Source organism: Rhinolophus hipposideros (assembly GCF_964194185.1).
Source record: "Rhinolophus hipposideros genome assembly, chromosome: 15".
Classification (NCBI taxonomy): domain Eukaryota; kingdom Metazoa; phylum Chordata; class Mammalia; order Chiroptera; family Rhinolophidae; genus Rhinolophus; species Rhinolophus hipposideros.
The window spans coordinates 56,006,275-56,029,918 of record NC_138061.1 but is presented as its reverse complement, the minus strand read 5'-3'; the positions used below and the strand labels follow the sequence as shown (position 1 = coordinate 56,029,918).

Here is a 23,644-nt window from a genome sequence, read left to right as displayed (position 1 = left end):
TGGAAGTGATTGTAGGTTCCCAGGGACGCAGGTAGCACCCTGGAGTCCTGGGTCTTAACTCGAGCTCTGACCCCGGATATAAATGTCCTGTCCCCCAGCCAGGGTCTCAGTTCCTATCACTGTTCTCCAAACTTCTGACGTTTGCTTATCAGTGCTGTGATTTTTGCTATGCCTGTATCTACTTTCATTATTCAACTTCAGGTCAGCTCCTCTTTTCTTCTAAGTAATAAGGTTTGTGAAACCAGGGTTTCACGTGCTACTTATATGTTCTGTACGCATTAAAATAAATGACTCAGATGAAAATGTTCACTCATGCTCCATTATAATGCTCTTGTCATCCCAGAGCCTCAACCGCCCTCAAACCATTCCTAGCTCCCAAATTTCCATCTCTAGCCAGAGCTCTCCTGACCTCCAGACTCAGAAACCCACTTGCCGACCTGATTATCTCTAGCCCAAGGCTCCCAGTTCCTGCCCTCCTAAAACCTGCTTTGTCCACAGCTTCCAATCTCATTCCTCCACCGGCTCAGCTGGAAGAAATGCTTGCGTCATATCCTTGACGGCTTCCTCTCACACTCCACGTCCAATTCATCAAACAAGGCCAGAATCTCACCCCTTTTTTACCACCTGCCCCTGCCACCTGGTCCAAGCCACCACTTCTCCTCTGGATATAGCAGCAGCCTCCTAATGGATTTCCTGCTCTGCCATCAACCCCTTCACTCTTCTCGGCACAATAGCCAGTGAATTTGCAAAACCTAAGTCAAATCACGTCCCTCCTCCACTCAAACCCTTTGATGGCTTCCTGTTTTACTCAGGATAAAAACCTCATTAGGTCCACGCAGTTGTGAGCCGGGCCTCCTGCCATCTCTGACCTGACCACTCTCACTCACTCCACCTGCTCCAGCCTCACGGATGCCCTTGGACGCCCTTTCACTGCTTCTCGGTCGCCCTGGGAGCCCCCTGCTCAAGGCCTCTGCACCCGCAGCTCCTTCATGTCTTTAACTCAAATGTCATTACCGCCTGGAGTATTGCCTCAAGCACCGCCCCGGCCCCCATCACTCCCTATTTCTAACAGTTATTTTTCTCTAAATGACTTGCCATCTGGTGCAGTTTAGTGAGTTTTTGTTTACTGCCTGTCTCCCTGAACAAGAAGGTGAGTCCCATCAGAACAGATTGTGTAGTGCTGTTCCACTGCTTCCCACACCTGCTCCATGACCTGGAACATGCAGGAGTTCCATTTATATATGTTGAATTAATGAATTTACTCAGCATTATTAATTGTGTTTATGATTTTTATGCCACACTTTGGAAACATTGACTTAGGTGCTCTTGAGGGTTCTCGCAAGTCTAATAGCCCACATTCTAGCACATAAAGATACCAGCCACCAGCAGGCGGCCATTTCCTCACCTCTTGGCTTTGCTTTCCTCCAGAACTGGATGCTTGCCGAAACTCAGGAAACCCGCTAATATTTTAAGTCACCACCAGGAGGCTCTTTTAAGGAAGTGAAAGCCCCATGCAGAAAGGAACCACCAAGTGTTCCTACAATCTCTGTTTCCCCACCACATCTTGTCTTCCCTCATTACCTGGCCCCAGGGAGGCCTGGGACTGCCTTACCTGCCACCAGGTGGGTCCGGCTGCGGGAGCACAGGATTGCATTGAACTTGGATTCGTCTGTTCCCAGGCGGTTCTCGCCAGCTGCGTATAGCTCCTGAACAGACAGAGGGGAAGACGCATGTGCAATGCAGGCCTCACCCCAGACACCAGGCCCAGATCACCTATGAGAGCTGGGCAGAGACTCCGGACCCTACAGGTCGAGGGGAAGGAAATGGGAGCAGTGCTTCGGCTGTGTTTCATTCACTGTGTGGAACCAGATACCGTCCACACATCCCTCTCTGAGCAACACAGAGGATTCTAAGGCCGGGGAGAACTCAGGAGCAGAACTGAGGCCCAGCATGGACAAGGAATAGCTTTAACCCAACCCAGGGAGCAGCAGCACAAAGGAAAGAATGGAACCAGAGTCCTGGGCTTGAGTCCTAGCTCTGTGGCCAACCTGCCCTGGGACTCTAGACAGGCCATGGGCTCTCTCTGTGAGCCTCATCTCCTCATCTCTACAATGTAAAGGTTGGGTTAGATTTGGGGTCACAAACCTGAAAGCCCAAGGGGGCCAGCCAGCTGAGTAACCCAAGGGAAACAGGCCAGTTGTAAGGCCAGAGAGTGGTGAGGACCAAAGCTAACACAGGGAGGGAGGGCCGGTTACATCTCAGCACAAGCTGAGTACAATGACAGGGGAATGCAGGCTCATAGCTGCCACATCCATGTCTCATGAGGAGCCAGAAACTGATCTCTGTGTCAAGTTGCCCAATCTATAAAAGCAGCTTCCCTATCTATGAGAAGGAACATGTGAGACAATAATACTACAACAATTTATAAATCAGTTACTGATGCAGGGTTTCACGTGATAGGTGTTTTCCCAATGTTTGATCGCATATGCCATTATGTTTGCAAAATGGGCAGAATTTGCACTTGCCTGTTAAGCTTTTGAAAGTGTGACCCCAAAATATTTGCCAATTTGCAACCCCTGCACGAGGTGGCTTGAAAGTGCCTTCCAGCGTCAGGGAGCAGCTCTTGGAGCTAAAGCCACTGATACGCAGGGGAGGAGGGTGGCCGTTAAGGGCTCAAAGTAAGATAGGAGCAGGTCCAGAACGAAGAAGGCAGAGCAGCAGACATGAGACCTTGAAACTGAGGCACTTTCTGCCTCAGCTGGGAAATAGCCTATACGGGAAATAGGAACAGGAAAATCCCCAATGGGACCGGAGCCAGAGCCCTAGAGCTTTGAGGGTGTCACGCCATGAGTCTGGAAATGAGAATGGATTTCTCAAGGCAGGGAGGTGTTAAGGCCAACCCTGCAGGAGGGTGTCTGGGACCAGGAGGTCCTTGCTGCCTGCACAGAGAACAAAGCCAGGAGTCTGAGCTCTGCCTCCACGTATCTCTGGGTACAGTGCTCAGCCTTTCTGAGCCTCAGTTTCCCCATCTGGAAAGCAAATGGACCAGACCATAAAAGTGGCTCTCTTCTAGTCCTAACATGAGAGCAGTCCACAGAGGTACTCTTCAACCTGGCAGACAGGTGAGGTAAGGAGACCACGGGCAATTCCTGGGCAATGCCCTGCAGGTGGTGGCAGGAGCCGTGAAGAGGGAGAGAGGTACGGCCAGCTCTACCCCACCAGGAAGCCATGGATCTCTCCAGCCAGAACTGCTGTGGTCTGAATTCATTAGCGGGAAACCCACACTCCTCTAGACGGGTACTCAGATGCCTGGACAAAGAGAAGAAATGGTGACTTTTCCCCTTTTGTCAGAGGTTCACACCAGGCTGAGGACAAGGGCAGAATTCTAAGGCTGCACAACTAACGGGATGGCTGGTTTCCAGGCTCAAACCGTCAAAAATTTCACAGGCAAGTGTTAATTCTGTCCGTCTGCAAACATAATGGTATATGCAACCAAACAAGGTAAGTATCAAGTCACATGCTGTCCCACATCCATAACTGTGACCTACCAACTGCTGTGATATTTCTTATCTCCTGTGGTCCCTCTTCCAGGTGGGGAAACCGAAGCCCAGAGAGGCTGGGTGAGCTGCTCAGGGCCACACAGTTGATATGCAGCAGGGACTGTCTGAAAGTCACAGCATCTAGAACCCACTCCTTATTTCCTTACTGGTTCTGTTTCCATCCCACAGCTCTTCCCTTGGGGAGCAAGAAAAGGGCCCCCTGCATCCCCACCCCAGCTTAGGAAGCCTCGGTGGGGTGCCTGGTTTGGCCATCTCACTCACCTGGACATCTCTCTGGACGAGCGACATGTCCACATTTGAGCTTTCATCCCTGTTTCCCTGAAAGGAAGCAGGCTGTGTAGTCAGGGTCACTCTGTGGAGCTGTACCATCCCCTCCCTGCTCCTTTTCCTCCTGGCTCAGATCCCCACCCATCCCCCACCCCTCCAGCCCTGAGCTCTGAGCGGTTGTGGGAAAGGTACCTGAGAAAGAGAGATGAGGAGCCGCTGAAAGTGCCCTGATGTGTCGCTTCGAATGGCCTCCTCCAGGGTCTTTTTGAATTCTGAGGGACACAGTGAAGGCCCACCTTGTAGCCCCACAGACAGAGGGCACTGGCAAGAGAAGGGCCTGGGATCTTGGGCCCGAGGAGAAAGATGGCCCACAGGGCTCTCCAGGGCCACATAACTGGAGATTCAGGAGGGGCTGTGACCTTCCGGTTGATCTGGCTTCTGGTCAGACTTGACCCAAACCACACCCAAGATGTTCTCCTAGCCCTCCCTTACCTTAGTCCTGACCTATTTGCAAACAGAGGCAGGGTTGGGTCTTGGATCAAAGCCCCATGTGCTAGTTGGGGCAGAAGATGAGGTGGTAAGAATGCCAGGAAGGAACAAAGGCCCTGGGAGAGGGTGTGGCCAAGCCCCGAACACACAGGGATCTGCAGAGGGTCGAGGGCCCGCCTAACCTGTTTTGTAGGCTCTGCTCAGTTCCCGGATATGTTCGTTGCTGCGGGAGGCAAGGATCTCAATCAGGCAGGCTTCATCGGTGCCAGCCCCCTGTGGGAACACAAGAAACCACAGGCTCGTTACAGCTCCCTCACTGGCACCCAGGAAAGAGAACAGGTGCCATGCCACTGCCCTACCCCCCAGGGTACAATGCCCAACAACAGAAGCCACCAACAGAGACACGCCCCTGGTGCTGCTGCTGCTGAGAGCAGCCAATCTCCCTCCACAGTCCCAGGCAAGTGCCAGATGACAGTGACATGATGGTGAGTAGAGATCACGGGAAGGTTCATCCCCATTCTACCCACCAGGGAACTGAAAACCAGAGAGGTACAGAGACTTGTCCAAGGCCACACAGTAAACTGTGGGCTGAGATGTGAACCCAGCACTGTTTTATTCCAAGAATGAGATGAGAAACAACTGAAAAACTGGGTTTAAAGCAAGAGTGGACACGTGGAAAAACGAGTCTTAGAGTGGAACGTGGAGCTTCTGGAGACATCTCAGAAAGGGCAGCAATGAGAGTGACGGATGACCACATCAGGGACAGGAGGAGGAGGGGGACAAGGTCGCTAGCCCAGTTTCTATGTCGGTTGAAGCTCGGCTCTGCTTCTGGCTAGCTGTGTGTCTCTGGCATGTTACTTAACCTCTCTGTGCCTCAGATTCCTTGTCCATAATAAAGTGGAAGTGATACTGAAACCTACTTCATAGGGAAGTTGCAAGGATTGAACGAGTTACGTAAGTAAAACACTTAGGCACTTAGAACAGTGCTTGTCACACAGGAAGCACAACACAGAGTTAGCTATTTTACGATTACTGTTAGTGACTTATTCGAGTTGACAAAGTGCTTCCGTCAGCCTCCTGGCTCAGTGCTCACCACACATCACACAAGAGCAACCCCATTCCCATTTTACAGATGCTCGAGGCCACACAGCTAGTCTGATAGCTGACCTCAAACCTGTGTTGTTCCCAGCACCCCACAACTGCATCACCCCATGAATGGCTGGCGGTGGGGACTGGACCGAGGTCTGGGAGCCACCCCCAGGTACCCTCCCCAACTGCCTCCTGACCCCCTCTGTAGGAGAAAGCTCGTAGCAGGTTTCAATGGAGGCCTCTCTCCCTCCCTCACTGAATGCCCTGCCTCTCCTCCTGGGGCCAGGGAAAGTTGTCGTGTCCATCAGGCCTCTGAGGAATGTTAGGTTCCTTCTGAAGCATCTTCATGATACACAGGATTCCATAGGATAGCTGCTGTGGGTCCTGGGAGCCACAGGAGCATATGGAATGTGGAGGACCCTTCGCTTGGTCATCACTGGGGGAGTGGGTGGGGGGAGATAGAGAACCAGACTAAGCCCATCCAAACCTGCCCCCTATTTGGCATCCGGACTCAGGGGCAGCTGGTCTCTTCTGTGGCCGATGGGTAAAGGGACAGGCTGCTTGTTTCTATCCTCATAACCGATTTTCCACTTTGTTCTGCTTAAAGTCCCCTAGGGTGTTCTGTTAGCTGCACAGAGTCCTAATGAATGAGGATGACTCCACCCACGCCTCTCACCCCTCCTTGTCACTGCACCACTAGCTTCCTCTACAACCCCAGCTCCCACTGTTTTTGAGACGGGGAGAGACTTAGATGTTGCCTGACAATGAATAACACCTCATCTGCCTCTTGCAAACGTCACCGAAAGTCCCCCTTTCTATATATGGTACTTGGACTCCAGCCTGAGGGGGTCCTAGGGCCGCAGTGGCAACAGTAGCTAGTCAGTGAGCTAAGACACACCACGCGGTCCTGGCCTTCCCCTGGGCTGTATGTCCACACGTGTAAGCACACACGCACACACACAAACAAACCTTGATGGCTTCCTTTATCTCATAAACATCGAAGAGGATTGGAGTCTTCATCATAGCCAAGATTGTCTTCTCAAAGTTTCCTGATAGTTCAGATTTCAGATCTTTGATCAAATCCTGATTGGATATTCAAAGAAACAAAAAAACCCTATGTTGAGACTCCCTAAAAGGTGACTAACAGGGACAATACCCCAGATCTGAGGACTGGGAGCGTCAGCAGAAAAGCCAAATCTCAGGCCCCAGCCCAGACCTGCAGAATCCGAGTCTGCATTGGAACCCACTCCCAGGGGGTCCATTGCATATTAATGTTGGAGAAGCACTGGGTTAGAAGCTAGCCTACTCAATATTTACCCAGTTTTTACCTTTCTAAGATTCAAAATCCCAAAAGCTCGAAATATGTCCCCCTTGCATTGGTTCAGTACTCAAAGCCTTTTCCTTCAAAGCCTTTCTACCAGCTGAACCTCCCAGCGTGGCTGTTAAGAGGGCAGGGACAGCAGCCAAGGTTACCAGGGGGCGGGTGTGGAGGGGAAATGACTTGCCCAGGGTCCCGGTGAGTGGTGGCAGAGTCAGGGCGGGAACCCAGATCTCCGGGCTCCTCAGCAAACCTCACTACCCTAAGGACTCTGAGATTTCTCCCTCAGAGCATCCAACACCCCTAGAAGGTGTCATGGCCGCTGGCTAAATGGGCAGCACCGTCTAATCCAGGACATGTAGGCCCACTTGGCCCCAAGGGAGAGCAGGGGTGAGTAGGGCTGTGTTGGAGGATGTGCTTCTATTCAGGAAGGACCGGGCCTCCCTGTGCACCCTCCCTACGCGTGTGTTACACACACACACACACACACACACACACTCACTCACTCACTCTCACTCACCTTCCCGTAAGCTGTCTTGAAGGACAGAAGAATCTGCTGCCGCTGCTTGTTGGAACGACTTCCTAGGCAGTCGATGATGGCCTGCTCGTCAGTCCCTAGAGGAAGAAGAGGTGGGAGTGGGCAGGGCTGGGGGTTGTGGGCATGTTCTGCAGCTGGAGACTCCCCGGGTGTGGGTCCTCCCATTCTCCTGGGCGCCCAACTGGACCCCACATCCACCTTCTTGTCCCCCGCCACTGGTCAGGTTGCCTCCACCCAGCGAGCCCAGCCCAGAGCTGCTGCGTAACCACCCTGGGTACCGGGGTGGGGTGGTTAGCACTTGAGCCGCCAGGAGCTCTCACCAAAGCCTTTCATGGCCTTCCGCAGGACCTCAGCATCTCGCAAGGGGTCAAAGCCAGGAGCATCTGTGATGGTGCCTCGTGTTCCAAACTGCTTGGACAAACAGATTTAGGTGAGAGGTGGCACCTCCCAGATGTGAGACTGTTCCTTCCACCCCAGGTTCTGGGAATGACCTCTGCTCCAAAAGCTGGGGTACCTGAAGGAATTCTCGATCATCAGCACAGAGGACTCTACATTGAGGGGATCTAACGTGACTCTTATCTGTCCTTGTGTCCTAGCACTGAAGCTTCTGCCTGGCTCCCACGGCTAGGAGCCCACCTACAGCTGAGCCCTGATGCTGAAAATCTGCCCTACACCCAGGTCCTCCAGGGCTGGCCAGGGTCCCTGCTTAAGGTGCCGGGGCCACAGGCTTCTCCTCAATGCCTCACCACCACAGCACACGTGAGGTGCCCCTAACAGTGGCTGGCTAGCCCACAGGGCACCGCGGTGCAAATCAGAAAACGGTGCTCCCTCTGGGGGATATAGGTGTCCCACTTTCACGATGGTACATGCAGCTAGACTACCTCCGAGACCAGCCCCGGTTTCCTGGCACTGCTTCTTAGACTCTGCAACCTGTTTGCCAGCCTTACTTCTTCCTAACACTGACAGCTGTGGTCCTTGGCAAACTTGAATTTTACTGATTAAACAGTCTCCTGGTGGATTATCTTCTAGAGCTAATACAAACTGATTTTAACAGAGTTAAAGAGATAAGCTCAAAGATGAGGTAGGAGGCAGGGAGGGAGGATGGAGAGCAGGGCAGGCATGGGGGACGGGAGCAGAGGGGACCCTCTGTCTAAGAATAGTCATCAAGCACATACCACTAGCCCTGTGCTTGGCTGGCTTGGCTATGTAACCATGGCAATGCATTCTAGGTTCTGCAAACATGAACTGCTCTCCAAAACGAGCCAAGAGCAGCACTGAGGGAACTGCAAACAATCTTCTCTACCCAAAGGAGGTTTTACAAATCCTCTGAAGCCAGCCTGGGAGGGAGCATCCAGGGGTTGAAGACTGAGAGCCATTGGACAGGAAGCCTGGGCCCAGTGGCCTGCGCAGCTCTCACAGAACACAGAGCCCAGGAGGTAAACGACAGAGGAATGAAGAACACCTCAGGACACTCAGACCCAACTCGCACAGAGAACATCTAACCAAACGGGGAGAGACAGGCAGCTCCCTAGGTCTTCAGGGATAAACACCGGGGCTGGGAGCCCGTGAGAAAGCGACACTGTTAAAGCAAAAGTTATGGCTGGAGGACGGAGCCCTGCCCTGTCCCTCCACACCTTCCCTGACCTTGCTAGCAGAGGACACTGGCTCATGTGTCTTGGACCTTTGGGGAAGGGCCAGGACTGAGGGGACTGCAGGGCTGGCACTCACCTGGGATGGGGGCACAGCAGGGGTGACGGTCCCGGACCCTTGATATCCTGGGTAACTTGGCACCGGCTGTTGCTGCTGCCCAGGAGGGGGCATTGAGGGCTGCCCAGGGTAAGTCATTGGTGGCTGCCCAGGGTAGGCCCCTGGGGTCTGCTGTCCAGGAGGTGGCATGGGCTGGCCTGGCACAGGGGCCCCTGGGTATGGTGGGTATGAAGGCATCCCAGAGGGTGGGTTTCCGCCAGGGGATGGGTACATTCCATAGGGAGGAACGGGCTGCTGGGTGGAAGGCGGCTGCCCAAAACCCCCAGGGGGTATTGGAGGGTAACCGCCCCCGGGGGCCCCAGGGTACAGGTTTGGCACGTTGGCTCCTCCGAATGTCCCGGACATGTTGGCCGTCTGAAAGTCCAGAAAGCAGAGCCTAAGACTAACGAGGACACCAAGAAGGGCCCCCAGGACAGCACTGCAGACGACACGGAAAACACCCAGGCGAGAAAGTCTAACCTAATCCTGCTGCCAGAGGAAGAGAAGAGGGAGCCTTTTCCTTCTTCATTCCCTCCCTGAGCCCTGCAGCGGGCTCCCAGGACCTGCAGGCAGAGCTCGGGCAGCGTCTGAGCACCTTGACACTAGCCCACATGCCCTCCACCTGTGCTGCTGAGCCCGACCTGCTCCTGTGCCCAGAGCCCACACACTTGCTCTAACTCCACATGGTTTACTTATGGGGACCGCTGTCTCTTCCCAATGGAGATAAGTACTCAAGGGATGAGACTGTGATTTGTTTTACTCACATATCCCAGTGCCCAGAATGGGCGTGGAACAAATTAGATGGCCTGTTGGCTGTACTGTTTACATTGAGCATACATTTGTTTCCAGGTTACAAACAAATACTATTTCAAAAACAAATCAACATAAGTAGCATTGTCTGCCCATGGTACGTCACCCACTCCCAGGCCCAACCAGAATAGCTGTCCATATGGACACACACACAAATACAGACACGCATGTGGACACGTATCCACGGTACATGCGCACGCACGTACCCACTCTTACCTCCCTGCTGACCACACGCTGAGCTCCTACAGAAGGTGCTCAACACATTCTGTGTAGGCACCACCCCTACCCAATTCCCCAGAGCCAAAAGGGACCTGACAGACCGTGCGGCCCAATGCATTCCCCTTCCCTGATTTCACACCTGGGCAAATCAAAATGCAGAGAGACAGGAGGTGGGAGCCCTGAAGAAAACCCGTGTATCCTAAGATGCCCCTCAACACACTCAGCACTCACAGGTAACACACACACGGACACCTCTGACACCAGCAGCCTTTATCCCTCTGGCCAAGGGGGTGGGCCCAGGGGCAGCCCAGGGGCAGCCCGCGGGGGGCTGGACTCACCATTCCTGAGAGGTAGTCCTGGCTGAACTGCCCTGCGTAGTTGGCCACGTTATCCAGCCCAATGGGGGGCATGCTGGGCGGGGGGTAGCCAGCACCTCCCCAGGGACCACCACCTGAAAGCAACACCAAGCCCGTTAGCTTTCACAGTTGGCCCCCCCAACAGGAAAAGACAGAGACAGCAAGCTCCCAGGTGGTCAGGAGGGGAGGCCAAGCAGGGCTCAGGGACAGCGCTGCAGACCACGGAGAAAACACCCAGGCAAGAAAATCTAATCCAATCCTGTTGCCAGAGACAGAGAAGAGGGACCCTTCAGCAAACACTCCCTTTGTGGGCTACGAAGACGGCAAGAGGGCCAAGGGCAGGCCTGTCCTCGGGGGCTCACCACTGTGGGGCGGGAGTGCAACAGAGGGACAGGTCATTTCAAAGCCCTGTGCTGAGCCCATAACAGCGGTGAGCTCAGGGAGCACCGAGGATCCAGGGAGATGGAAAAAGCATGGGGTGGAGGGGGGGAGTCTGTTTGCTATCACAGGTGTGTAAGGCAGGGAGAAGCAGCATGGGAGGATAGAGGGAGATGGGCTGGGTCACAGAAAACAGACATCGTCCTTGTAAGGGGGGCAGGAGGGGGACAGCCGTGAAAAGCCCCAGCTCTGATACCAGCAGAACCAGGGTATGAGCCCTGGGGCAAGGCACTCACCATGCTAGTTCAGTGTCCTCTCAGCAGAGGAGATAATAATTAGTGTTTGCCTCAAATTGCCGTGCTAAGGACTAAGAGAGGAAATGCATACGCAGGGCTTAGCTGGGTGGCCGATCAGCTCGTTACAGCTGTCACTGTGACAAGCAACATGACAGCTAATGTCATCGGTCATCATTCGGGCCGCTGGCCTGTCAGGTACATTTCTGTTGTAAGCAGCAAAAAGGCCCTGGAAGCCACAAGTTTGGCTTCTCAGCTCCGGGGATCCAAGGCACTCAGGACAGTCTTCCTGGAATCACCTGCCTGCTCCCTCTCTTGCTGCTCAGGTGCTGACAGAGGTGGCAACGGTAGGATACGGATGGTAGGATTCCTACTAGAGAGGGGACTGAGGCAAGTGCTGGCAGATCTGGGCTAGGGCTTGTTCAGCACAAAATGGCCCAGCTCAACCCGATAAGCCATGAGACACTGGCTGAGCTGCCTCCGACCTCCAGGCCTGTCCTTCAGCTGTTGAATGGGAAGGTGGGTCCAAATGGCCCGCAGGGCACTCTGTGCCCAGACCCAAGGACCTCAGCTCTAGGGAAATGAATGTGCCCAGGGGGTCTTGTGGGGCAATGGGCAGAGTAGCTCTGGCAACCTCAGGATGCCCAGCCTGGAACTGTCTCTTCTTTCCCCCTTGTCCCAGAAGCCCTCATGTTTCCTTTCCTACCCTGGAGACCAAATCTCAATTCAGGAACCCAGGAAGAGCCAAGGCCAGAGAAGATGACTTCTAAGTGTGAAGAGCAGCACTGTGGCCCGGCCAGGTTCTGACCACCACACTAGCTGGGGCAGCCTCGTGGTATCGGCCCATAGTTTCTGGTACCGTTTCCCAGGAAATAAGACCTAAGTGGACAATCAGCTCTCATGCGTCTTTTGGAGCAAAAATTAATATAAGACCTGGTATTATATTATACCCAGTATATATTATGTTATGTTATGTTATGTTATGTTATGTTATGTTATGTTATGTTATGTTATATTATATTATATTATATTATATTATATTATATTATATTATATTATGTAAGACTGGGTCTTATATTAATTTTTGCTCTAAAAGACGCATTAGAGCTGATGGTCCGGGGAGGGCTTATTTTTGGGGAAGCACGGTAGTCACGGCAGCAGGAACATTTGACGCTTAGTGACTGCCTCCACTTCCTCTCTCAGCAGGGGAACCCTGCTGTTGCAAACCATGCATCCTGAGCACAGGGTAGGAGAAGTGACACGTCACGTAACAGTGCTTCAAGGACACGGTACGAGAGGCTTTACCTGGCTGTCTTAATATTCAGGACAGGCCAGTGAGGAAACGATCCTTGAAGCCATTTGCAAAGAAAACTGAGCCAGAGAGAAGGCACTTGCCCACTGCTATAGCTAATAAGTCAGAGACCCAGTCCTGGGCTTCCAGGGGCAGCTGCAAACCCAGGCCTCTCCAGGCCTTACGGTCCCTGCTCTCCTCCAGCCCACTCCGCCCCGCCGCTGCACGGTTGAGGATTATGGGAACTGGGAACGGGGAAATGACTGGAAAGCACTCTTACTCCTCCCCTCCACTCCTGGACACAGAGCAGAGGGCATCGCCTCCCCCACCCCTCAGACCCTCTTACCTGGTGCAGCTGGTGGGTAGCCGCCTGCGGGTGGGGGGTAGCCTGGGTAGCTCATGGTCAGATCTGTAAGGAAGAGGAATGCCACTCAGGCTCTGCCAGCCTTTCCAGAAACTTCTTGGGTAAACAGCAACACCCGCAAGCCAGGCCCCTGTAGGACAAGCTGCTTCAGGCTAGATTGTGGCAACCCGTTTACCCTCTACCTGCCAGGGCCTCTAGCTAGAAATAGCACTGTCTTCAGGGCCAGACTCACATGCACACCCAACACGACAGGATTCACCATCCATAAGCAGTGGGTTACCGTGAAAACCCCTCCCACCCAAGCTTCCCTCCCACCTCTCCTGACAAGGAGGGCTGCTTCTGTGTAGAGATGTTCTCTTGCTTCAGGAGAGAGCGCACTGCTTCATTCTCAGGGACCCAGATCTGTTTGCCTTTGTCTTCCAGTGTCCTTACCACCATCCATCCAACAGGGGACCAGAGCCCCCGTCTCCCTGTGCCCAACCTGCAGACCCCAAATTCTCAGAGGCCCCCAGACTGGATCAGCTCCAGGGTACACTTTTCATTCTCTAACCAGGCTACACTTTTCATTCCCCAACGTCTGGTTCATCCAGCGAGGGATCCTGAAATGGAATCACTGTTCTCCGAAATAAGAAGGGACCTCAGGAAAGCTCATCTGATCCAGGATCTGGAATCAGGCAAGTGAGGTAGCACCATCCTGTTTCTAAGAGGCAGGTGGAGCTCAGAAAGGGTACGTGACTTGCATGTCAGTAGTAAAGGAAGGAGAAAGGCCTGGAACCCGGGGTTCCTACCTGCTGGTGCTGAGTGGGATACTTGCTCTCACCAAGTCCCTTTGTGTACAGATCTCTCTGCCGTGTCCCATGACAAACTACCCAGGAGGTACACAGATTGGTGGTGACACCAGCCTCCCAGAGACTGCCATGAAACCTGCCTACTCTTGCTAATCAATGAATGCCGCAGTTTGCAGAGGCAACCAATGACAGGTGAGGGTGTGTGAGGAAACCCGCAGGCGCCCTTAACAATCACATCTGCTGGCCCGAGGTAAGCCCACCTTGGTCGCCCTGGACCCCAAGCCAGCACAGACCACTGGTTCTCAAGCTGCAGTACACCAGAACCCCTAGGAGGGCTTGTTGAATACAATGGTGGGCGCTCCACCGGGGCAGAGTTTGAGTCAGTAGAACCAGAATTTGCATATTTAACAAGTTCCCAGGAGATGCTGCTGGTCCTGGGGCTCCACTTTGAGAAACACTGCTCAAGAGGCTGCTCTCCATCTACAAAATTCTCATTGCCCTTCTTGGCTATGCTGGTGAACTGGGCATGCTGTTTCCAAGAAAGCGGAAGGACTTTCTTAAAGTGCCACCAGTTCCCACAGAGTGGGCCTGGTTCTCAGCCCAATGGGTGAGGTCATTTGTTTTGGTTAGTGGGCCCAGAGGTGACTGTAGGCAAGGCCATGGGAGGCCAGATGATGGCCAAGTGACCTTGGAGAGAGCTAGAACTGGTTACCTGAGGGTAGGCCAAAGACCCTTTCCCTTGCACACTGCGGTGTAATGGTTGAGACTCCAGTGGTGCTGACCTCAGGCTGACTCTTCTGTGGCTGGTGGAAGGTCAGCACAAAGCCCGCCAGGCCCTGCCCTGGGCCTGACCCTTCGGCCAGAACCCCATACCCTTGGGATCTGAATGAGGGATGGCTCAGGAACCTTCTGATGGGGAAAAGAGGAAGTCCCCTGTGAGAGAACAAGGTGAGTTGCAGTTGTGTTCCTGCCACCTTTCTTTCTGGAGATCACCACTATACAGAAGCTTTGGGCACCAAAGATGCCCCTTCCACTTCTCATCTCTTCCCAGAGCAATGAGGTCAAAAGGCCCCAGCCACAGCCAGATGGGGAAAACACCCAAAACAAAACAAAAGCTGGATGCTACCCTGTTCCAAACCCCAAAATAAATTTCACCCAGACCAAAGATTTAAATGTAAGAAGTGGTCCTGAACCCCAGATATAAAATTAAACTTCTGCATGATAAGAAATAAATAAAAAACCATCAAGACGAGAGAAATGACAAGTTTAAGGAAAATATTTTACACTAAGAAAGGGACCAATAATGACTAGAGAAACTCAAATAATGTGAACAGGCAATTATAGAAAAAGAACTAAAGATTAAAGATGTTCACACTCATTAATATGCTGAGAATTGCCAATTAAAAATATAGAGATGTCAAAAGTAAAAATGACATACTCTTTGACCCAAAAACTCGACTTCGGGAAATCTATTTCACAGATACACGTGTGAGATGACATGTACACATGGATTTGACTGCAGTATTGTTACAAAAACAAACTCCTGAAGGTCCACTGAAAGTGGCTGGTGAAATAAATCACAACAGAGCCATACAACGCACACTCGAGTAAAGCTATTTTTAGAATTAGCCAGCTCTCTATAGGGGGACATGAAATGGTCACCATTATTAATCAAATCAAGGTATCATACCAAGCTATTTCTTTTAAAAAAGAAAACTCAAACATACAAACTTAGTGATGTGTGTGTATATATATATATATATATATATGCAGAGAGACCATCCCTGGAACAATAAACAAGAAACTGGGTAACACTGGTTGCCTTTAGAGAAAAAAACTGGGGAAGAAATGAACTTACTGTTTATATATTTGCTTTTTTTTTTTTTTTTGCCACATGTATGTATTGACCATTTAAAAAAACAACTTTAAAAAAGGCCCGATTCAGGTGGGGATTTCTGAGCTCACTGGAGGCTGTGGCTGTTCTTCCCAGATTTAAATAACTCACACAGGGTCTATTCAGTCTGAGGCAGCCCCGCTCTGGGCCTGGGGTTAGCATTATTATATAAATATATCATGAGACTCGGCAACTGGTATTCCCCACCTGGGTGTTCCCCTGGCCAGCCTCAGCCTGCTCCTAGGGTGAGGGCACTCACTCCCATCAGGGTTTCAGAGTTCCTGGCAAGAGTCAGAATCTGTCCCCTGGCAATAAGCTCTGCCCTGGAGTGCCCCATAAACCGGGTGTAATCCCAGGTCCGAGAAGCAGTCCTTTATCCCTGGGTCTTCCCCCTTTCCCCAAGAAAGCTCCAAATTTCTTCTCCTGAAACAACAGTCACTTTCCCCACCATTTCTTTCTGCCTGAAATAGTTGAGTCTGTGACCACTCCCTTCTCCTTCTGTGAGTCTCTTTAGAACCAGAAGCCCCAGGTGTGTTTTGGAGAGGTCAGGGTAGCACCGACCACCCCTTCCCTCCTCCCCACCTCCCAGGGCTGCTAACACTTAGGTTCTGGAAAATGGAAACCTGTGGTTAAATTCCTCCCTTGCCTTCTGCCCGGGGTTATAACCTACTGTCATCTGGGATTCTGACAGACAGCAAACATCTCAGAGGGCTCTCACTTAGCTGTTTCATATCCACCCATAGAGAAAGGGCCAGGGATGGACACTCCTGAACTGTCACTGCTGACCACTCCCTGGCTTGACGACAGAGGGTACCGTACTCAACCACCTATCTGGCCACCTAACTCCACCACAACCCAGCACACATTTCCCCATGGCGTTCACAATAGGAAAAAGAGGGCCTCCATCAAATGAGGGTTCTAACCCATCTCCATGCACAGAGCCCTCCAGTTTAACTTCTAATAACCCCCAGGAGAAAAGCAAACCAGCCAGAGAGCTTGGGGCAACCCACCCTGGCTCCCAGGGACTACCCAGCTATCACTCGTCCTAGGAGGCGGCGGGAATCCTCATGCAGCTGACTCACGACGTCCACATCCTCCCCTTTTTTGAAAATTAAGAGGTCTACTCATCATCCAGTCTTTGGGTAACTGGCCTCCACTTCTCAAAAGAAGCCACCATCAGGGCCTGTTGTTCTTGGTGAAGTCATTCCTGGGACCCCTGGGGCTGCCATATCCTGGCTCAGAGGGGAGCTCAGGCAGGGCTTCCAGAGACCCCCCACCGACCCCTCCCAATGCCTATCCAACCTCACTGTCCACAAGAGAAGGGAACACAGTGCATTACAACCCAGCAGTGTGCCTTCTCTCCAGCAGCCCCGAGTATCCCACCTCCCGTGCTCTCCAATGCCGTCTTCCTACTTCTGTCCTTGCACAAAGTAAACCAGTGTCTGGGTGGGGACGCTTCACATTGCTGATGCGATTCTGACAGGCCAGGGCACATCCCCATTCTATGCCTGCTCTGGTCAGGTGCTCTGACATGGTGACACAGGGCAGCCAGCTGGCCTCTTTCAGGTTTGCTCCAATTCTTAGAAAGCGGGATCCGGGGAACTTCCAGTCTCTGGTCCTGCCTCCTTTGGGGCCACTGCAGCACCAACACCCCCCCTTCCCTCCTCGTTGGGCCCATCTACCTGCAGCTGTGCACCTAATTACATCTAGCTGTGGCCCCCTCTGGCTCCATTGGTGCTTTTCCACGTCAGTCTGCAAAACAACCATCTGCTGGGCTGTTAAAAGCCAGGCTGCTGGGTCCCTCGCCCACACGGTCTGAATCAGGTTTGGGATGGGCCCCCAAAATCTGCATTTCCAACATGCTCCCAATGCTGTTTGACTATGGACCAGACTTTGGGTAACTGCATCATCATGCGTGAGAATCACCTGAGAGCTCGCTAAAAATGCAAATGCCTGGGCCTGTCATCCTGGGCCCTTCAACCTGGATGGGCCCGGGAATCTGAAATTTAAATAGGCACCATTTCCAACCCCACCCCAGAGATTCTGCGCTCCACACTCTAGGAAACACTCTGTCTTTGAGGTATTTGGACACTTTCCAGCTTACACTCTCTAGCCTTTATCCCCAGCAGTAGGCTCTGTGGACAGGCTCCAGAACCCGGGCGTCCCAGGATCCGATCAGAACCGAGCCGCAGGGCTCTAGGGGAAAGTTGAAAATATACAGCAGGTACATAGGGGGCTTTGCAGGGACCGTAATAGGGCCTGTTCCCTAAAGCTGTGTATATGGTCTGACAATTAAGTTCGCGAACTCATCCTAGAAAAAGTGCTACATATCTCATTGCTGAATGTCACTATGGTCACCTTCGAAGTCCTCCCCTTGGGAAGCTGTGCACCTACGCCAACACCTAGTCCACCCTTCAAAGCAGTTTTGGGGGCTGGCCCAGTGGCTCAGGCGGTTGGAGCTCTGTGCTCCTAATGCCGAAGGCTGCCGGTTCGATTCCCACATGAACCAGTGGGCTCTCAACCACAAGGTTGCTGATTTGACTCCTCAAATCCCACAAGGGATGGTGGGCAGCACCCAAGCAACTAACAACGGCAACTGGACCTGGAGCTGAGCTGCACCCTCTTCAACTACGATTGAAAGGACAATTTGACTTGGAAAAAATCCTAGAAGTGCACACTGTTCCCCAATAAAGTCCTGTTCCCCTATTCCCCCACCAAAAAAAAGGAATTTTGGAACTCTTTTTCTGGAATGGCCATCAGAGCTGTCGTCATATTACCCATGATGTCCTGAGTGTCATCAAAATGTCTTCCTTTCAATTATTTCTTTTATCTTTGAATAAAGAAAGAAGCCACTGGGGGCCAGATCAGGTGGGTAGGGAGGGTGTTCCAATAGTTATTTGTTTACTGGCTAAAAACTCCCTCACAGACAGTGCCGTGTGAGCTGGTGCATTGTCGCGATGCAAGAGCCGTGAATTGTTGGCAAAAAGTTCTGGTCGTCTTAACTTTTTCATGTAGCCTTTTTAGCACTTCCTAATAGTAAACTTGGTTAACTGTTTGTCCAGCTGGTACAAACTCATAATGAATAATCCCTCTGATATCAAAAAAGGTTAGCAACGTCATTGCAACAAGTTCGCCAACTTAGTTGTCACACCTCCGTGTACGTACACAAATACACCATTAAATTTCAAGGGCTCCACAAGGGCCCTAGATGGAGTCCCCAAACACAGGAAGATAGAAATGCTATGTTGGAAGAGGCAAAAAAATCACACAGAACAAGAAGAACCTCACTCCCCCAGCCCACAACGGAAGATGGAGATATAGGCTGGGCTATATACACCACGCACATCTTCTCATGTCCTGCCTGACTTCCAGGGACATGGAAGAAAAAGGAGGGATGGGAGGCTGCACATGTGTGGGGGAAGGGGAAAACCTGCACTTTCCACTCAATTTTGCTGTGAACCTAAAACTGCTCTAAAAATAAATTACATTTCAAAATTAAAAAACATAAAAGGAACACAAGCACACTGTAGGGAAATTCAAACAGAACAGAAAGGCACAAAGTAAAAAGCAAAAGTCCTTCCCCCCCTCAGCCCCCGACCCAAAGGTCACCACTGAGTATTTCACAAAGCTAGGTTTTGTCAGGTCAGTATACTTGGTCATCCACATTCCTGCCTGGTGAACCCCCTGACGCTGTTGGGGAGATGAGTTAGCCAGCCCTCAGCCTGTCTGAGCAGCTCCTGGCCTCTACACACACCGCCCAGGGAGTGCTGGGCACTCCTCCCCAGGTCACTGTGCTGGACAGTGAGAGGCAACAACCCAGAGCACTGCATGAATGGGGTCCAAAGCAAGACAGAAATGTGTATTTAAGGTAGTCCAGTTCCGAGAATCTCGCACGGAAAAGTATCCCACTCAGTGACCTGGAGCCAGGCCCTCGTCTCCACACATCTCGCTATCCCATGGGTGTGACATGGGGACTTCACCTTGCAAGACTCTGGTCTCCTCTTGAACTTTAGGACTCCTGAGGGGGACACTTCTTTAGGTTTTCACTCTAATCCTATATTTATAGACTCCCACACTGGAAGGGACCTTAAGGATTATCTAGGTTCTAATCGACTCTGTTTGCAGCTAAAATACGCCAGAACACAGCTTACTGAAGTCACAGACACATTAGGGTGAGGGTCTGTGCTAGAACTTGGCCTGTTGAGAACAGAGCTGCCTTCCTTCCCGTAACAGGGCCATGTTGCAGAACCTGTGACCATTTCTCCCTAAGCTGGTTGGCTTGTTTGGTGGTCCCAGCCAGCCCTGCCGTTAGTTGGTGACCTACTTTCAAACCCCTCCTCCAAGGGCAAAAGGAAGACAGTGCAGTAACTGTGCTTTGAACTGGGGTTGGCCAAGACCATTTCTCATGCCTGGGAGGTTCCAGAAACCCTCAGGAGTCTCAGCTCCCCATACCTATGGGGAAGGGAGGAGGGAAACCCAAGCTCTGCCACATACAGTCATTCGAAGTCTGGCTCAGACCTAACCTGGACCCCCGTCCCCAGCTCAGTCTTCCAAGCAGTAACAGGCTGCATGATGTACAGCTCAGTGCTTTCTGAACCGTGTTCTGCGGCCAGGTTGACATCTTGCAAGTTGAGAATTTACCAGCTACCCAGTTAAATAAATAAAGAGATTAGTGTCCAAAACTTTTGGAATATGCTGCCTACTACATCCCCTTCCAAAAAAGTGCCAATTCATTATAGTATAATAAAGACTCTGAGAAGTCCTGTAACAAAGGAGCTTGCTTAACTTTAACTCAAATTTCCCAAACTTACTAGGCAATAATAATAATAATTATTAACATTTGTTAAATACTTATTATGGACTAGGCACTGTGTTAACTGTTTTACATGGAATTTAACTTTATAACAACTCTAAAAGACAAATAAAAAGATTATGATCCCCATATTAGAGATAAGGAAACTGAGGTGTGGAGAGATTATGTAATTTGTGCGAGGTTACAGCTGGTTAAATGAGCCACAATTCCAATCCAGGCAGTCAGGCTCCAAAACCCATGACTTTCACCCCTGCTTTACTTCCTCACGGAGCCCACCGGCCCCAGAAACGTGTATTTTAAAGACTGAAACTTTAAAAACAGCAACTGGAACAGCAAGGGATTAGGAATCAGGATGTCAAGTTTCACCATGATCCCAGGTACTTCATTAAAGGCAGTGGGAAGAACATGAACTGTGAGGCCAGACTACCTTCAAATCCCAGTGCTCTCCACTAGGTGTGTCTTCGGCAGGTTACTTAGCCTTTCTGGACCTCAGTTTCCCACATCTGTAAAATGTGAATGGTAACCATTTAATATCAAATATATTCTGATATCACTTAATCTCTCATCATATCAATTTCTCCAATATAAAATAGCAAACAGGATTAAAGGGTCCCAGAGGACTCTGGGCCTTTTGATAATAGTCAGGATGAGAAATGTGGGGGCAGGGAGAGGATGGGGTAGGGGTGGGGGAGTAGCAGGAGAGGTGGGAGAGTCGGGACAGTATGAAGGGCAGAGGATGGGAGGTGTGGAATGAAGTCTGCCAGCTCCTTCTCCCACACTAGGCCCAGCCCTGTACTAGCAGGTCCTGCACATGGCTGTGTCGGATTTTCCGATCTCCCCAAGGAGAAACCACCAAAAGGAAATCGGCAATGTTTTCTTTCCATCCCCTCCGCATCCCTGGGTGCCCAGAGTCTGGTCCAACTTCCAGGAATGGGGAAAGCAGGAAGCAGAGACAAGAAGCTGACTGTGAGGGGAGGTTGTGGGGAGGGCGGGGAGGGATCTTTGAAAAGGCCTCTTGGAAAATAACCTGCCTGGGAAGAAGGACTGGCAGAAGCGGGGCCTCGGTCTGCACAAAGTTCCAGTCCTGTCGGCACCTAGACCTTGTTGTCAGGACAGCCAGCCCTCCGTATCCACAGGTTCCGCAACCACGGGTTCAACCAACAATATAGTATAACAACTACGTCCACTGTATTAGGTATTATAAGTAACCTAGCGATAATTTAAAGTATATAGACAGATTGCATAGTCTATACGTAAACACTATGCCATTTTATAAAAGGGAATTAAACAGCCTTGGATTTTGCGGGGGTCCTGGCACCAACCCTCTGTAAATACTGCCTATACTTCTACTCTGAGCCCTCCACCCTGACAGAAACTGTTTTCTCTCCTCTCAGCTGCCTGTCCAGACCAGGTCTTTGGAAATGAGAAGGGGAGGGACTGAGGCAAGAAGGACCACTTTCACATGCACAGAGATTCACACAAGAGGTCTCTCTCCCGACCCCTCCACAGCACAGCTCCCTGGCATGCCTGGCTCATTCCTGTTCATGGGGAGACTGCCCTTTGCCACCTGCCCACACCAAACAGGCTTCCGGAAGATCCAACACTTAGTCCTTGTAGACACCAAGGTTCTTGTGACAAGCCAGTAGCAGCAACAAAAAAAAGCCCCTCACCCAAGTCCTAAGTTCAAGGCATAGTCAGGACAGAAGAAAACACTCCCCTTCCCCTAAAGTAAAAGGAAATTGTGGGCTGTGTTTCTAAGTGCAGTTCAGATTGGGGAGACAGGTCTGTGTCTTCGTTTCACCACTTCCGATGGGAGAAGCTGCTCCCAATCACACCACCTGATCAGAAGGGGCTCCTCCCAGGACCAGCCTGAGAAACAAGGTAGGAGGGACCAGCAGATGTAAATCAAGCACAAGTGCCAGAGGCAGAGCCCTCCTTGCAGCTTCCACTTAGCTCTCAAGTCCCTCCACTTCCTGCAAAGTCCAACCCACGTGCCATTTCTCCAGCATCACCTCGGCCCACAGAGGTGCCCCACACTCCAAGCCCCACAGCAGTTACTGTCTGTACAACGCAAACTTTCCATGGCTCAGTTGGAAGAGAACTTGGGGAGCACCTTCTCTGAACCCCTCCCTCGTCCGGGTGAGGGATGGGGAAGCTGAGTGGCTCATGCCAGGTCACAGAGCCTAAGTAAGCATCGTGACACTGAGTCTCAGAAGGTCCAACCCCAGATTCTCTGCAGGACCTTCTACCACCCCAATCACTGTCTCTCCTACATTCTAAACCAGTTCCCCCATCTCAGCACAACCCACACTCCCCATCAAGAGCCACAAACATCACAGGACAGTCACAAGAGACTTCTCGATTTTGCTGTATGGATTCTACCCACAGCCCACAGCTCTGATATCACCTTCTAACAGGGCTGCTGGGCAAGCAGGGTGACACACAGGGTTTAGAGTACAATGACAATGATTCTAGTCCTAGCCCTACCACTTGCTGGCTGTGTGACCTTGGGCATGTTGCTTGACTTCTTTGGGCCTTTCTCCTTACCTGTAAAATTGGGGAAAATACATCCATCTTACTATGTGGCTGTGAGGATCAAATGCACTGATATACACATATAAAGTTATTCACCATGTCGCTTATTAGCATGTAGTAGGTACTCAGTTAATTTTAACTTACTCCCTAGGACCTATTAGCCTGGGAGCTAGGGTCTGGGTCCGCCACTTACTGTACGACCTTCACTGACAACCTAACCTCTCTGGACTTCCAATCTGTCTGGAAAGATATAGCCCGCCCATCTACCTTGGAGTTACTGTGAGGACTGAATAAAGAGCAGGAAAGACCTTTGTAAAGTATGGACAATTCTCTTCACTCTGTGACCAGCTCACCCAGTGTTATTCTCTCCCACGTGGCTAAAAAAAGCAGGCTCTGATGTTCAGAGAGGAATAAAAGGATCATCATAGATCCTGGACATGCACCCAAACTTGTTCTATCAGTAGTCCAGCCTACACGGGGGTGGGAAGTGGGCGTGGGGGGTTCAGTGCAGTGTTGGGAAGGAGGAAGGGGAGGGAGGGGAGGGCATTTCAAAGCCCAAGATGAAGACAACATCTGGGTCCTTGACTAGGTCCCTCAAAAATATCCCAAAAGAGGGCCGGCCCAGTGGCTCAGGCGGCTAGAGCTCCATGCTCCTAACTCCGAAGGCTGCCGGTTCAATTCCCACATGGGCCAGTGGGCTCTCAACCACAAGGTTGCCAGTTCAATTCCTCGACTCCCGCAAGGGATGGTGGGCAGCGCCCCCTGCAACTAAGATTGAACACGGCACCTTGAACTAAGCTGCCTCCGGGATGGCTCAGTTGGTTGGAGCACGTCCTCTCAACCACAAGGTTGCTGATTCGACTCCCGCAAGGGATGGTGGGCTGTGCCCCCTGCAA

The 23,644-nt window shown here is 51.5% G+C and overlaps 1 protein-coding gene across 7 annotated transcripts in view; it reads right to left on the bottom strand.

The window, feature by feature from the left end:
- The window catches only part of ANXA11 (annexin A11), a 43,621-nt gene that overhangs the window by 6,654 nt on the left and 13,323 nt on the right, over positions 1–23,644 (bottom strand). For 5 of the 7 annotated variants that reach the window (XM_081073840.1, XM_081073841.1, XM_081073843.1 and 2 more), the window contains exons 2-11: positions 12,701–12,763; positions 10,375–10,487; positions 8,990–9,382; positions 7,582–7,669; positions 7,244–7,338; positions 6,375–6,488; positions 4,499–4,589; positions 4,020–4,099; positions 3,822–3,878; positions 1,613–1,706 (exon numbers count right to left, since the gene is read on the bottom strand). In XM_081073840.1, the coding sequence (XP_080929966.1) occupies positions 1,613–1,706; positions 3,822–3,878; positions 4,020–4,099; positions 4,499–4,589; positions 6,375–6,488; positions 7,244–7,338; positions 7,582–7,669; positions 8,990–9,382; positions 10,375–10,487; positions 12,701–12,755 (1,180 nt within the window). In that variant the 5' untranslated portion in view covers positions 12,756–12,763. Of the gene's footprint in view, positions 1–1,612; positions 1,707–3,821; positions 3,879–4,019; positions 4,100–4,498; positions 4,590–6,374; positions 6,489–7,243; positions 7,339–7,581; positions 7,670–8,989; positions 9,383–10,374; positions 10,488–12,700; positions 12,764–12,950; positions 12,965–20,640; positions 20,717–23,644 lie in introns of those variants that run through there. The other 2 variants (XM_081073842.1, XM_081073846.1) reach the window with 2 other exon arrangements.